This window comes from Plecotus auritus, assembly GCF_963455305.1.
Source record: "Plecotus auritus genome assembly, chromosome: 6".
NCBI lineage: Eukaryota > Metazoa > Chordata > Mammalia > Chiroptera > Vespertilionidae > Plecotus > Plecotus auritus.
Genome location: NC_137773.1, coordinates 23,472,259 through 23,485,800, shown reverse-complemented (window position 1 = coordinate 23,485,800; position 13,542 = coordinate 23,472,259). Strand labels below are relative to the sequence as shown.

The 13,542-nt window shown below is 40.7% G+C and overlaps 1 protein-coding gene across 4 annotated transcripts in view; it reads left to right on the top strand.

Moving 5' to 3' along the window:
• The first annotated feature begins 291 nt into the window (after window positions 1-291).
• The window catches only part of FBXO38 (F-box protein 38), a 58,179-nt gene continuing 44,928 nt past the window's right edge, over window positions 292-13,542 (top strand). For 3 of the 4 annotated variants that reach the window (XM_080675273.1, XM_080675272.1, XM_080675270.1), the window contains exons 1-3: window positions 292-390; window positions 6,960-7,150; window positions 11,758-11,891. In XM_080675273.1, the coding sequence (XP_080531399.1) occupies window positions 7,023-7,150; window positions 11,758-11,891 (262 nt within the window). In that variant the 5' untranslated portion in view covers window positions 292-390; window positions 6,960-7,022. The remainder of the gene's footprint in view (window positions 391-6,959; window positions 7,151-11,757; window positions 11,892-13,542) is intronic. The other variant, XM_080675271.1, reaches the window with a different exon arrangement.

Sequence of the window (13,542 nt, the reverse complement as noted above, 5' to 3'; positions counted from 1 at the left end):
CTGCATTGCATGGCCGACCACGGACTTCAGGTTCTCAGTCCAAACGGCTGGCTGCAATCGCCAGAGCCCTGGATATTTGCCCAGCGTGGGACTGCAGGTGCGGCGACACTGTCACGTGACAGGAGTGTGTTGACAGGAGTGTGTGTGGTGTGTGTGGTGTGTGTGTGTGTGGCCACGCTGGGAGGCCACTCTTAACATGGCTTCGGCGCACTGACGCCTGTATCCACACCCAACATGGACGCCGGTGCGCGCCCAGCCTGGATGACCACATTCCGGAAAGGCCCGAGCGGCGGCGGAAGCGGAAGTACCGCGTCGGTGGGGGCCGCGGGAAGCATCGGTCGCAATTTTCCCTCCCTCTCGAGCACAATAACAGACGGAGGGCCGGCGTAGGTAGGCGGTGGCCGGGGGCCCGCGGGCGGGAGGCGGACCGCAGAGCCGGGGCGCGAACGGCGGGATGGGGACGGCCGGACGGCGGCGGCTCCCGGGCTCCCGACCTCCTGGCTGTCGGTCTCGGGCCCCTTTCGGGCCTATCGCTCCCGGGAGAGCAGGGGTTGGGCTTGTGGTTCTCGGCCTCCTAGGCCCTGTTTGTGGGGTTTGCCTCCTTGCTTGAACCTGGCCCAAGATACCAGCATTCAAAACACGCTCTTTCTTGAACAAAATAGGGGTTGTTTGGCCTAGACAAGTAGGGGCACCCTACTTGTTTCATTCTGGGCATCACGAGTTCCAGGATGTTAATATTTAGTCAGTGGTTAAGCCAGGGAATTGAAGAAGGCCTGTAGTCCGCGTACGGAGGGGATGACCCTGAGCAGGACCCAACGAATACACCCTGAGTGGCCGCCAGCTCGGGGGTCCGGAGCCCCGAGTTCTAGTCTTACTTCTTCCACCGACTCACTAGGTGACTGCCCAGGTCCATGGGCCTTTCTGTGGCACAGTTAGCTCATCTGTAAAATGAATGTGTTGGATGCCTCCGATGGCCCTCCTAGCTCAGGAAATCGGATTCTCAACTCTTTCAAAGAGTCTTTCCTTGAAGACAGACCTGAAAAGCATGTCTTTCCTGCATCCTGCATAGCCAGGAGGTCACTGATAAGAGATGTCTACCGTGTTTACCAAGCTGGCCAAGGGCAACTGGGCTCTTAGGAAGGTTCCTGTGCTTCCTTTGGGGTTCTCTGCCCTGAAGACTTTGTTTTATAAACCAGTACCAGCAGGGTAAAACACCGATGTGAAAAATAGGAGACCTTGTTTATGTGTCGTAAAACTCTCTTAACTTACCGGTTCACTTTGGGCAAATCTCTTCCATTCTCTGGACTGGAGATTTCTCATCTGGCAAAGGAAAGTGTTGGGTCAAGTCACTGGTTCTTAATTCCCTTTCCCATAATCCCAACACAACTGAAGAATGAATAATGGTTCTATAAGGCCATGATTTTCTGGGGGAGGGAAAGGTGGGGTTTAGAGGGTACACATGTAGTCATATAGATTGAAAAATCTGTGCTTGTGATTTTTAACTTTCATTTTTGACAGTTACTGGTTTAGGTGATTCCTAAAGCTCTTTCCCTCTCTTTAAAATTCAGTGCTGTGAATCATCTGTCCGCTTTAGGTGAAAAATATAAACTTTTGTGTGTGTTTGTTTAAATTACTGTGTGCGTGGAGGTACACACTTTAGTAAAAAAAGATTCTAAGGCATAGAATAGGAGAAAAAGAAAAACTATATTTCAGTAAGGTAAAATGCATAGCGAAATAAAGCTGGGCTTGAACTAGAGTTGAAGACCTGGATCCTCGATTCATTTAGCAGTGATATTTTCTGACTTTATGACTTCGGGCAACCCAACTTACCTCTTTGGGCCTCACTTTCTTCATCTGGAAAACGAAGGGTTGGACTGGATGATTCTTGACCCTTTACTATAATTCTGGTCTTTTGTTTGTTCTTTGTTTTTCATCTAAGCAGCTTGGTGGATGTGGTGTGACATTTCTTTAGGAAAGAGAGCCTGTCCTAGGTAGGAGACATTGGAAATCTTTAATGTGAGAAATGGGGCCAAATTAAGTGACATGCATGATTACTTTGACAGGAGTAAGCTGAAGCCCATAGAAACTAAAGAAAGGCATTAGAAGCCTGAAGGGCAGAGAAGTCCTTGACCAGATAGAATGATGAGGACACTGGAAAGTTTTAAATGGGAGAAGGTATTTTTAAAAATATATCTTTATTGATTTCAGAGAGAAAGGGAGAGGGAGAGAGAGAGAGAAACATCAATGATGAGAGAGAATCATTGATTGGCTGCTTCCTGCACCCCCCACACTGGGGATCGAACCTGTAACCTGGGCATCTGTCCTTGGCCAGAATCAAACCTGTGACCCTTCAGTCTGCAGGCCAACGCTGTATCCACTGAGCCAAACCAGCTAGGGCTGGGAGAAGGTATTTTTGATGAGAATAATGAAAAGTAATTTAAGATACAATAATTGAAATGACTGAGTTGTACGACACTGGTGGTAAAATCTATCTCCACTCTGAGACTGTGAGCTTCATGGGGAGAAAGACTCACCACCTAGCACTTAGTTGGCAGTAAATAAATAATTGAGTTAAGGGATGGGTCACTTAAATGATGGATGGATGGATAGATAGTAGCAATCATGAAAAGAAGTTTCTCCAGAGGATTGTTATTAATTAGATATGGGATGAGAAATTAATACAGAATTGTGAACGTTTTGTAAAAGAAGTCCCTTAGTTTTCTGGTTAGTTGTAAGGTGTTTAATCTCTGCCCTATAAAGTGTGTAGTAAGAGACAAACACATGTCCTGGAGGGTCTGGTGTGATCTGAGGAAGGGAGTAATTAGAATAATTTAGGGATGGAAGAAGATGTTGACAAGATGGAACAGGTATAGGAAGGTTTTTAGTTGTAACATTTAGAGAGTAAAGGAGTAAATTTATGTAGGTCTTTATAGGTATCAGCAGTTGTGGGAATTGTGCAAAATGTGTTAAAACCTCTATTATGGAAATAGAGGGTTAAAAGGAAAATAACTTGATTTTGTAAGCAAGGATATGTTGGTGCTTCCCAACAAGATGTGGAGAAAGCCTTGAGGGCTAAGGATTAAAAGATTGGGATAAATTTGGGAGCAACCAAAAGGAATTTAATTAGTAGAGGATAGTGTACTTTTGCTTGGGATGGGAGGAGCTTTGAACTGGCAGGTTGGGAGAAGAGCATGCATGTCTAAGAGAAATTACGTTATGGAAGGACCCTAGTTTAAAGAATACTCACAAATAACACTGGCTTATTACTTAGAGTGTACTTGGGCCTCCAGGACAAAAATGGTACTTCCTGTGGCTCAGGTCTGCTAAACTGACAGCTACAAAATGACTGTAGGATACCCAGGCCTATTGTAGACTACTGTGTGGGAGCCTAACTTAGATGGACGGAGAGTTGCAGTCAGCAGCAGTTCTATCACAGCATCCAGAAGCCCATCTCCAAGCACTGGGGCATATCTCTAGAGTGCAGGGAGGCAGCCAAGGTGCAGAGGACTGACTTGATGATAGGGTATATAGTGTGGGTTGGGGAGTCTGAATCCAAACCTGAGCTCTGACACTTAATGTATGCCCTAGGGCAAGTGACTTATCCTCTCTGGTACTATATCCATCTGAGAATTGAGGATGCCAGTCTTGGGTAGGGACCTCTGGGTGAGCTTTGATGTGTCCCTGAAATCATATGTATGTAATTTAGCATACATGAGTCTGGGTATGATTTGTTTACCTCTTGGGGAGAAGATGTGCATCTTTCATCATAGTCTCAGATGTGTTTGTGGCCCAGAAAAAATTAACAACTCTGTGACTAAGTAGTCCCTGAAGGCCCCTTCCACTTTTAACATTCTAGGATTCTATAAAATTGTCAGAATGACATTTCTTTGAGGTTTAGACTCTAAGCCCCCAGAACTTGCTAATCCTAGAAATAAGACCTAGTGCTGCAAGCTGTAGTCCACATATATATACTCACCTCTCCCTATCCCTTCCTGACTGCTCTGCAGGCCACCTCCAATGCGTCATCTTTATCTACTGCTGATAACTGGAATTTCTCCCCTTCCCTCTTTCCCTTTTAACCTACTGCTGCTTTAGACCTTTCCTACTTCGTTGAGTTTCTCAAGTGGCAAACGGTGATATTTTGGAGATAAGGGTAGGAAGAAACGAAGATAGAGAAGGGTAATCATGGCGATTTTCTATTCTCACTTGCTTTTATTCCTCATTCCACTGAAATAGAAGTATGTAAGAGAAACTGTGCATGGGCAAGAGAGACAACATCGTCACTCGGGAATTTGCATGTCTTGCATGGTATTTTCTTCTCAGGCCTCTGTTACTCATTGCCTGGGATGAAATGCTTAGCATGGCCTAGCTGTATTTCACGTAAATGAAGATGAATCAACTTTAATTAAAACAATTTTGGTGTCCATTATAGAGTGAGTGGTGGCAAGGGGAGATCAATGAGTCCTTTAATGTGAGGGGAAGATAAATTAGTCTTTAATGGGGAAGCTTTTTACGTCCTGAACATTTCCGGGGCACCTACTTAGACTGGAGAGGACTGATGGACTTCCCATCTATAGGTCCTGACCTGTTAAACCCCTTTACAAGTCCTTTCCCCACCGAAGGCTTAGAGTAAGGGGACAGTCACTACTCTACCTACTGCCAGGTGGTAGCTTACATGACCAAGTCTAATTCTAGGCACGATATAGGAAATACACATACACTCTCACCTAAAATTTTGTTAATCTTGCTAATTTAGGCCCTTTAGTGTAGAGTTATTGCTTACTGTTGGTTAAAGAGATTTTTGTGGGCTTTCTGGAGACCTAATATCTATATGATGTACATAATGTTATATCTGTGAGTAAATATTTCTCTGAGTTCCAAACAAGTGAACTTTTATAAACTCAATGATATTTAAGATGCAGTCAGTTTGGTTTAAAAAATTCAAATGTAGATTGTACACTGGAGCTATTAAATTGACTCACACAAAACCACAGCATTGCCAAATATAAAGGGACAATAAAAGGTGGGATTGTAGATGAGGGGGTTAAATTATCAAGTGGTGTGGATTTGGCTAAGAAGGATTTTTACTTAAAGGATGAAGAGTCAACATGGTATGAGTAAACAGAATTGTGAAAAAAAATTTTTTAAAAAAATTTATTGAGTTTTGAGAGAGAGAAATCACAGTTTATTGCTTCACTTATTTATGCATTCATTGGTTGCTTCCTTTATGTACTCTGACCCAGAATCTCCACAACCTGGCTTATAGGTATGATGTCTAATCCAACAGTCGCCAACCTTTCGGACCTCACAGACCACCAGTGGTCTGCAGACCACTGGTTGGCGACCGCTGCTCTAACCAACTGAGCTCCCCGGCCAGAGCAGAGTTGTGAAGATTCTTTTAAAGGTGAAACATTAAAATATGATAGCTAGAGAATTTACCCATGGTTGGATTGCTCTGTACTAGTTAATAGTCTTGTTGAGTCATTTATATGCTGCAGGATAGCTGTTTGTGATGTGTCCTTATTGGAGTAACATCTGATTACGTTTTTGCAGGGTTATAGGCTTGCTGCTGAGGTCATTGAGTACTGTGGTAGGAAATAGGAACATGAAACGGTTCTTAGCAGCCTTGAAGCTACTGGATGCATATGAGTAATGGAAGGACTGATGGATATTCATACATCAGACATTTGAGAATTTATTATGAGCCAAGGACTTGTTATCATCTAGAGGCAGGAGGTTGAGTTTCTTTTCCTTTTCCTGGCAGAGACATGATGAATAAAACATTGCACAAGTTGCTATGGTAGAAGCTCCCAGGGAGAAGTTTTCACAGAGGACTTAACATTTAAACTAGATTTTGAAGGCAGATTAAAGAAAACACACAAATTAGTGGTTTCTTAGGCCAAAAAATAAGGAAGGGAAGAGAAGGACTTCTAGTCGGGAGTCAATAGCTTATTAGGGATGAAATATCAATGATAGTTTGAGGGAACCGAAGATGTTGGTGTGGCTGGAGTGAGTGTCCTGAAGAGCAAGTGGTAGGATTGAAAAGTGAGATGGGAAAGGTGGCTTGAGACCACATTGGAAAGTTTTTATCCTAGAAACTAGGATTTCTTGCAGGCTGATTCGGTCATTGTGTGTTTTTTAAGAACTACACTTGACCAATCTAAAATTTTCAAACAATGGAGAAGAATATGAAAAGTAAAAGTCTCTTTCCTGCTTTCCTAAACCTCTATTCTTACTCCCCAGAGGTAACTACTGTTAATATTTTATCATGTATGCTGCCAAAAATGTCCCATGCCAACACAAACATATCTGTCCTTTTTCTTTTATGCAAATTCAACATCTTGCTCTTTTCACTTAGGAAGCAATCAGAGGAATGTTGTACAATGATAACTCTAGCTTCAGTGTGGAGTATGGTATGGTAAGCATTTATTCAGCAAATTACATATTATAGGCCTACTGTATGGCAGGCTTTATTCCAGGCCCTGACATTATAGTGGTGGATATCATTTAGGAAGCCATTGCTGTAGCCCAGGTGAGGGCTGATAGAGGCCTGAAAGCCAGTGGGATTGGATGCAAGAGCAATATTATGGAACAGTTGATGAGAATAGCAATCAAGTGACTGGGAAGTGAGAGCTCTTGCCTTATATTTGAAGAAATTGATGCTTGGTGAAATTGAGTAAGTTAGCTAAGAAGCAGCAGAGTACAAATTAGAATCTAAGACTCCTGGTTCCTTGGATTTTTGCTCATTCTAAATTGTTGTATATTCTGTACTATTCTTCAGAAAACTATGTTCTGTACCTTTTGTGTAATAGTATTATTAATTTGAATGTGATCTCTACCATTGTAATTACCTTTGTATTTTAAAGTAAATGTTGTTTTACTAGTATCTAGGTTTTATAGGGATAATTTCTGCATCTGATTTGCTACTTTAGTCTCCTTTGTTCTCTGCTTGCTTTCAGGTACTTTGAATTCAAGTAACCAAGAGGGGAGATTTGCTCTTCTATATTGGAGATAACGCAGCAATGGGTCCACGAAAGAAAAGTGTTAAAAGGTGTCTCGTAAATAATGAGATCCCTGAGGAAACAGTATCAGAGGAAACAAAAGATTATATGAATCAACTTTCACATGAAGTGCTTTGCCATATTTTTAGGTAAGACTATTTCTTTTGTGGCAGAAAGTGCTATTGGACAGCTATTTCCTAGACTGTGTTAACATTCCAGGCTTTTTGGAATTCTTTTTGACTAAAAGATTTGTTGACTTTTGTTATTACAGCACTGTGTATGTAAGGCAGCATTTCTGACCTTTTTTTTTTTTACTACAACCCGCATTGAGAAACATATTTTTGCTCAGTATGCAGATATATGTAAGTGGTTGAATCAAAAGTTTGAAATAATACCCATCATTACCATATGAAGTGCACACATGAAAGTTATTTTGTGATGAACTTTTTTCAAATCCTTTTTTTTAAATATATTTTATCCAAATTGCATTATAACAATAGTTAAAGAAACCAAACAAACAAAAGACCCACAGCATCAACAAAAAAAACCTGTCTTTCTAGTTTCCCCTATTCTCTTACTTCAGTCATGATCCATTCAATAAACAAATCCTAATATGCTTTGTTTCTGGAGTTGGAGACCTGAGTTTGAATCTTGAGTCTCTCATTTACTAGCTGTGGACCAATGATAGATATACTAGTAAAGATGTTATAATAAGGACTAGAGGCCTGGTGCATGAAATTGGTGCACTGCGGGGGGTGGGGGGAGTGTCTCTCAGCTCAGCCTGCACCCTCTCCAATCTGGGACCCTTGGGGATCAGGCCTAAACCGGCAGTCGGACATCCCTCTCACAATCCAGGACTGCTGGCTCCCAACTGCTCGCCTGCCTGCCTTCCTGATTGCCCCTAACCGCTTCTGCCTGCCAGCCTGATCACCCCTAACCACTCCCCTGCCAGCCTGATTGGTGACTAACTGCTCCCCTGCTGGTGTGATTGCACCCAACTGCCCTCCCCTGCAGGCCTGGTCCCCTTCAACTGCCCTCCCTCCCCTGCAGGCCTGATTGCCCACAACTGCCCTCCCCTGCCGGCCATCTTGTGGCAGCCACCTTGTGCAAGGGCGTGATAGTCAATTTGCATATTACCTCTATTATATAGGATTCAGTGAGATTTAAAGCACCTCACACTTTGCATGGCTTAAATGCTTGGTAAGTGTTAATGGTTATGATTGTGTTCTGACTTTTTTCATATTGCTACATGGTCTTCATAATTATTTTAGTCACTGTGTTCTATTCCTATGACATGATAATTACCTTACCCCTTGTGTTTTGACATCTGGATTGTTTCCAGTTTTCTCTTACACAACTGCAGTGAACTTTTCTAAGCATCTGGACTTTCAATTATTTTAGATTATTTACTAGGGGAAATTTTCATATGAAGTACTTGGAAATGATTTGAATTTTTAAAAATTATTAAATATTTGTAAATTTAGATGTTTTTAAAAAGTAGCAGAGTTACTATAGGGAACCATGGACACTTTATTTTTCTTTTCTAATATAAATATGTATTAGTCTTTATCGTTTTCAATTCGTTATTTTGTGTCACAGTGTAGTTTTTCTTAGTTTAGTTCTGGGAATAGGGGCCCAATTAAAATAACAGATTTTTTCTTTAACATAATGAAAAACTACTGAAGTTTTTATCTTACAGAAAAACATCTACTAGAATAACCAAAATTTTTTGAAAAAAGAGTGTACCCTTATCAGATATTCAAATACATTTAAAAATATACCATAATTAAAGATTGGAATTGGAGAAGATATCCAGGCAGTAGGGTAAAATAGATAAACTCCATATGTAGGCTCCATATGTAGATTCAAATATATATGGGGATCTTGTTTATAATAAGCTTGGTATTCACATCACTGGGGAAAAGCAATGTGGGTTATTATTCATTGATGATGTCACAACCTGAAAACCATTTGGAGAAAGTAATAAAAGCATGTTCTTATCTCATAGCTGACAACTAAATTCTAAGTGCATCAATGAAATAAACAATAAAGCTATTAAAATTCCAGAAGAAATCATATATAAAGTTGTTTCTAGGCATGTGTGTTAGACGTTTGTGAATGATGGAAGGACATAGTATGAACAAATTGGATAGTGTTTTAAGTTGAGAGTGGATCAAATAACATTATACAGTTCAAACAGAATACTTAAATGGAAGGGTTGGAGTTAAGCACAAGGATGTTATTCTGGTTATAATGCAAAAAACATGCAGCAAATTGGCAGAATGTAAAGAACTGTGAACTAAGCTGAATACTTAAATTTGGTATGAGCTGTTTATTCTAAAAAAAATTTATTTTTAAGCTGCTGAGGTTTTTATCTGAGGACCCATGTTTTAGTTTTTGATAACTACTTAGCATGTTTTCATGAAATAAGTAAAACTATGGCTTCCTTAAAAGAAACCTAATCTTTGTTGTGTGTGGCATGTTAAACACATCTTTTCTAAAATGTATTTGATCTGCCTTTTGAACTCCAGCCCATTGACTATGTATCTGTGAAGAAAAAAATAACATTTCTTTTTCTGAGGGCAAATGTAAGATCAACTTCGTGTGATTACTGATCTATTTGTATTTAAAGGGAGTATAATATTAACTGAGGCAAATACTTTGGATAACAATGATTTGGGGGAAAGTGTTTTAGTGGCAAAACTAAATTCAATATTTTTCATTGTTTATAAAATGTGTAGTTATATAGTTTCTGAAAATTGTCCTGCTTACCTTTAAGTTATGGAGGCTGTAAATTAAATTAGCAGTAATACTTTTTTTTTTTTGTAAAGAAAATGATTTGATTTGATTCTCTTTATTTAAATAGTTTTAAAAGGGAAGGGAGAGGAGCCAGAGGTAGGAAAAAAATGGAGTAGAGAAATATTCATCAGGCATAGTCGGATTTTTTCTTTAGAATTAGCTTAATTTTTAGGAATTAGACTCAGACCCAGCTGTGTTGACATCTCTGCTCTTCCTCCCTTTTACCTGGCTATTGAATTTTTGTAGGTTTTTTTCTGAGCCAATTTCACCACTTGCAAAATGGAATAATTATAACACCTACTTTATCAATGAGGATTCTAGCAGGAAACAAGATACATTCAGCTGGAATTTGAAGATAATTTAATGAAGGGACTATTTTGAGAAGTGTGGGTAGGGGTAGGGTTAAATGAATCAATGAGGGATGTTGAAGAATTCAACTAGGTGACTAGCAATTCAGAAAGCCTTTGCCTGGACTTGATATTGGCCAAAGTCAACTGATAGAGGGATAGGGAACCAGCAGAGCAGAGAAGGAAAGAAAGGATGGGGGAGGGCTGTGTGACAAACATTGAACAGCCTACCTTGAAAAGTTGTGAAGCAATGATTTCTATCTGTGACATGATACCATCTCCATAAAGGGTAGCTTGTATGTTTAAAAAAAAATTAATCTAAGTATGTATGGAAGGGTGTTGAAAAAGAGAGAGAATGATATTTTCTGGTCTTTCAAAATATATGTTGGTATTACTGGAAACAGCAAAGTAAAGGTTAATTGAAAAGTTTCAAGAAGGAAAATATAATGAGGTTGGAAAAGAGGAATTGCAATTCAGATAAAGTGTTCTCACTTAATGCTTATGAAATACTTTTATCAAAGTGTGATCTGAAAGGTAAAAGATCTAGGGAAAATTATATACTATAAACTTACTGTACATATCTGAGAAAATAGAGTTTCTTGGGGGGTGTTAAGGGAGCAGAGAGGAATTTTTTAGCCACTACAGAAAATGGATCTGGAAAAGCTATCCTATATAATAAAGAGGTAATATGCAAATTGACCATCATGCCCTTGCACAAGATGGCCGCCCCCATGTGATCACAAGATGGTTGCCACAAGATGGCCAGCATGGGAGGGCATTTGTGGGTGATCAGGCCAGCAGGTGAGGGCAGTTAGGGCGACCAGGCCAGCAGGGGAGAGCAGTTGGGGGCAACCAGGCCTGCAGGAGAGGGCAGTTGGGGGTGACTGGGCCAGAAGGGAAGGGCCCTTGAAGGTGACCAGGACAGTAGGGGAGGGCAGTTGGGGGCAATCGGGCTGGCAGGGGAGCAGTTAAGTGTCAATCAGGCTGGCCGGGGAGTGGTTAGGGGTGATCAGGCTGGCAGGCAGAAGTGGTTAGGGGCAATCAGGCAGGCAAGCAGGTGAGCAGTTGGGAGCCAGCAGTCCTGGATTGTGAGAGAGATGTCCGACTGCCAGTTTAGGCCCGATCCCACAGGTGTCCCAGATTGGAGAGGGTACAGGCTGGGCTGAGGGACACCCCCCCCCCCCCCCCCGCCGCACGAATTTCATGCACTGGGCCTCTAGTAAAATAATATTGGGCATGTTCAAAATGATCAGTACTCTCATCTTACTTGCATTCCCTTATCTTGTTTTGAAATGTATTAAGATTTTTTTCTTCATACCTTTTTTTTTGAGATTTTTTTTTTGTCTTTAAAAACTTAAAAGAAAAAAGGCAGGTTCTATTAAATGCCCTATGGAGGAAGCTCAATATTTTTTATTTGGATACTTGAGTATTTGCTGTCTTACCTGTTTTTAGTAAAAAGCCATATATGCCTATTAATCTTAAAACCCTATGAATATTCCTAAGGTCTTATTTCATTTGAGGGGTAGGAGAATGGGAGAAGGAAAAAATCACCCATGAGGGAGAGGAAGTCCTTACGACTTGATAAATATGAGTTTCTTTCTCTCACAAAGGTACCTCCCTCTGCAGGATATCATGTGTATGGAATGTCTTTCCCAGAAGCTAAAGGAAGCAGTGACCCTGTATCTGAGAGTTGTGAGGGTTGTGGATCTCTGTGCTGGACGCTGGTGGGAATACATGCCAAGTGGTAAGTGGATTTAACCTGGAAACTAGCATTAATTATGTTTCCATCAAAGGTAACTTGTCATCATATCTTTTTGTCTTGAGGTAATCAATTGGAATCAACTTGCAAGTAGGGAGGCAGGGTTTTAGCTAAATTATTAAGATTGGGTTAGTTTGATAAAATACATTTTGCCTGGCCCTGGCTCGTTTGGCTCAACGGACAGAGCCTCGGCCTTTGGACTGAGGGGTCCTGGGTTCGATTCCAGTCAAGGGCACATGCCCGGGTTGTGGGCTCGATCCCTAGTAGGGGGCGTACAAGAGGCAGCTGATCAATGATTCTCTTTCATCATTGATGTTTTTTTCTCTCTCCTTCTCCCTTCCTCTCTGAAATCAATAAAAATCTATTAAAAAAATACAATTTGCCTGATGCTTTCCTGTTTTAATGGTCTGTTGTTTTCATTTCCTATTCTTTAAAGGAACTATATCAGCCTATTCCACAAATATATGATTAGAAAATACTTATGAGCCTTTTATTACCTAAATATATGTCTATCACATTAAATAAAGTGTCCTTTTTTTTACAATGCAGTTTTTCATGATTTCCTATACCCCTTCAGTGGCGCCCTGTGGTTAAAAAAATATTTACAAATTTTTGTAAAGTTGCTCTAGTAGGCCACAGAAGTTGCACTTCTGGAACTTGAATTTCTTTAGCACTTTTAAAAGACCTATACTAGGGCTTGGAAATTTTCAAATAAGACATTGGCCTTGCAGGTAAAGAACTCAAAGTTAGTAGCCTAACCACAACAAACGGACCTCAGATAAAGAGACCATGAGAAAAGAAAGTTGAGCCTGGCCGGTGTGGCTCAGTGGTTGAGCATCGACCTTTGAACCAGGAGGTCATGGCTCAATTCCCAGTGGGGACACGTGCCCGGTTGTGGGCTTGATTGCCAGTGTGGGGCATGCAGGAGGCAGTTGATCAATGATTCTCTCTCATCATTGATGTCTCTATCTCCCTCTCCCTCTCTGAAATCAATAAAAAAATATTTTTTTAAAAAAGAAAAGGAAGTTGATGACTTTATATAAGCAGAACATATCTGAAAGGGAAGAATTAAAATTAAGGGCCAATCAGGATTTTTTTCCCCCAGTTAACATCAATCCATTAATTAGTGCCCTTTGATTACTGTGTTTAGCAATTTTAAATGTCTTTTTTAACCACCTTTTATCAAAGTATCCAGATCCTGATATTTTGAAAATGTGATGGGGCTGGGAATAGGGGAGCCTTAAGGGTATGTGAAGGGCTAAGGAGGTAATTGTCTTATTCTGTCCTATTATGTGGCATAGGACAGATTACCTTTGGAACACTGGAATATTGTACAGCTTGGGCAACCATATTCTTTCCAGAGAGTCTTTAGTCACCTGGTAACTCTTATGGGTTGGCCAGAGTTAGTTAACAATAGTATATACCTTTTCGTTAAGCAAAGACCTGAGGTTAGAACAGTTGTCTTTAAATACTTGAAAGAAATCCTCCTAAAGCGAAAGCATTCATCTTACTCTGGAGAGGGATCATTTATAACAGGAAAGAAATTAGAGCAATGTGAAAATGACTGCCATTCCTTATATTAGATTTGCTTAATGGAGGTTAGGCCAGCAGGAATTCTGGAGATGAGATCAGTGCA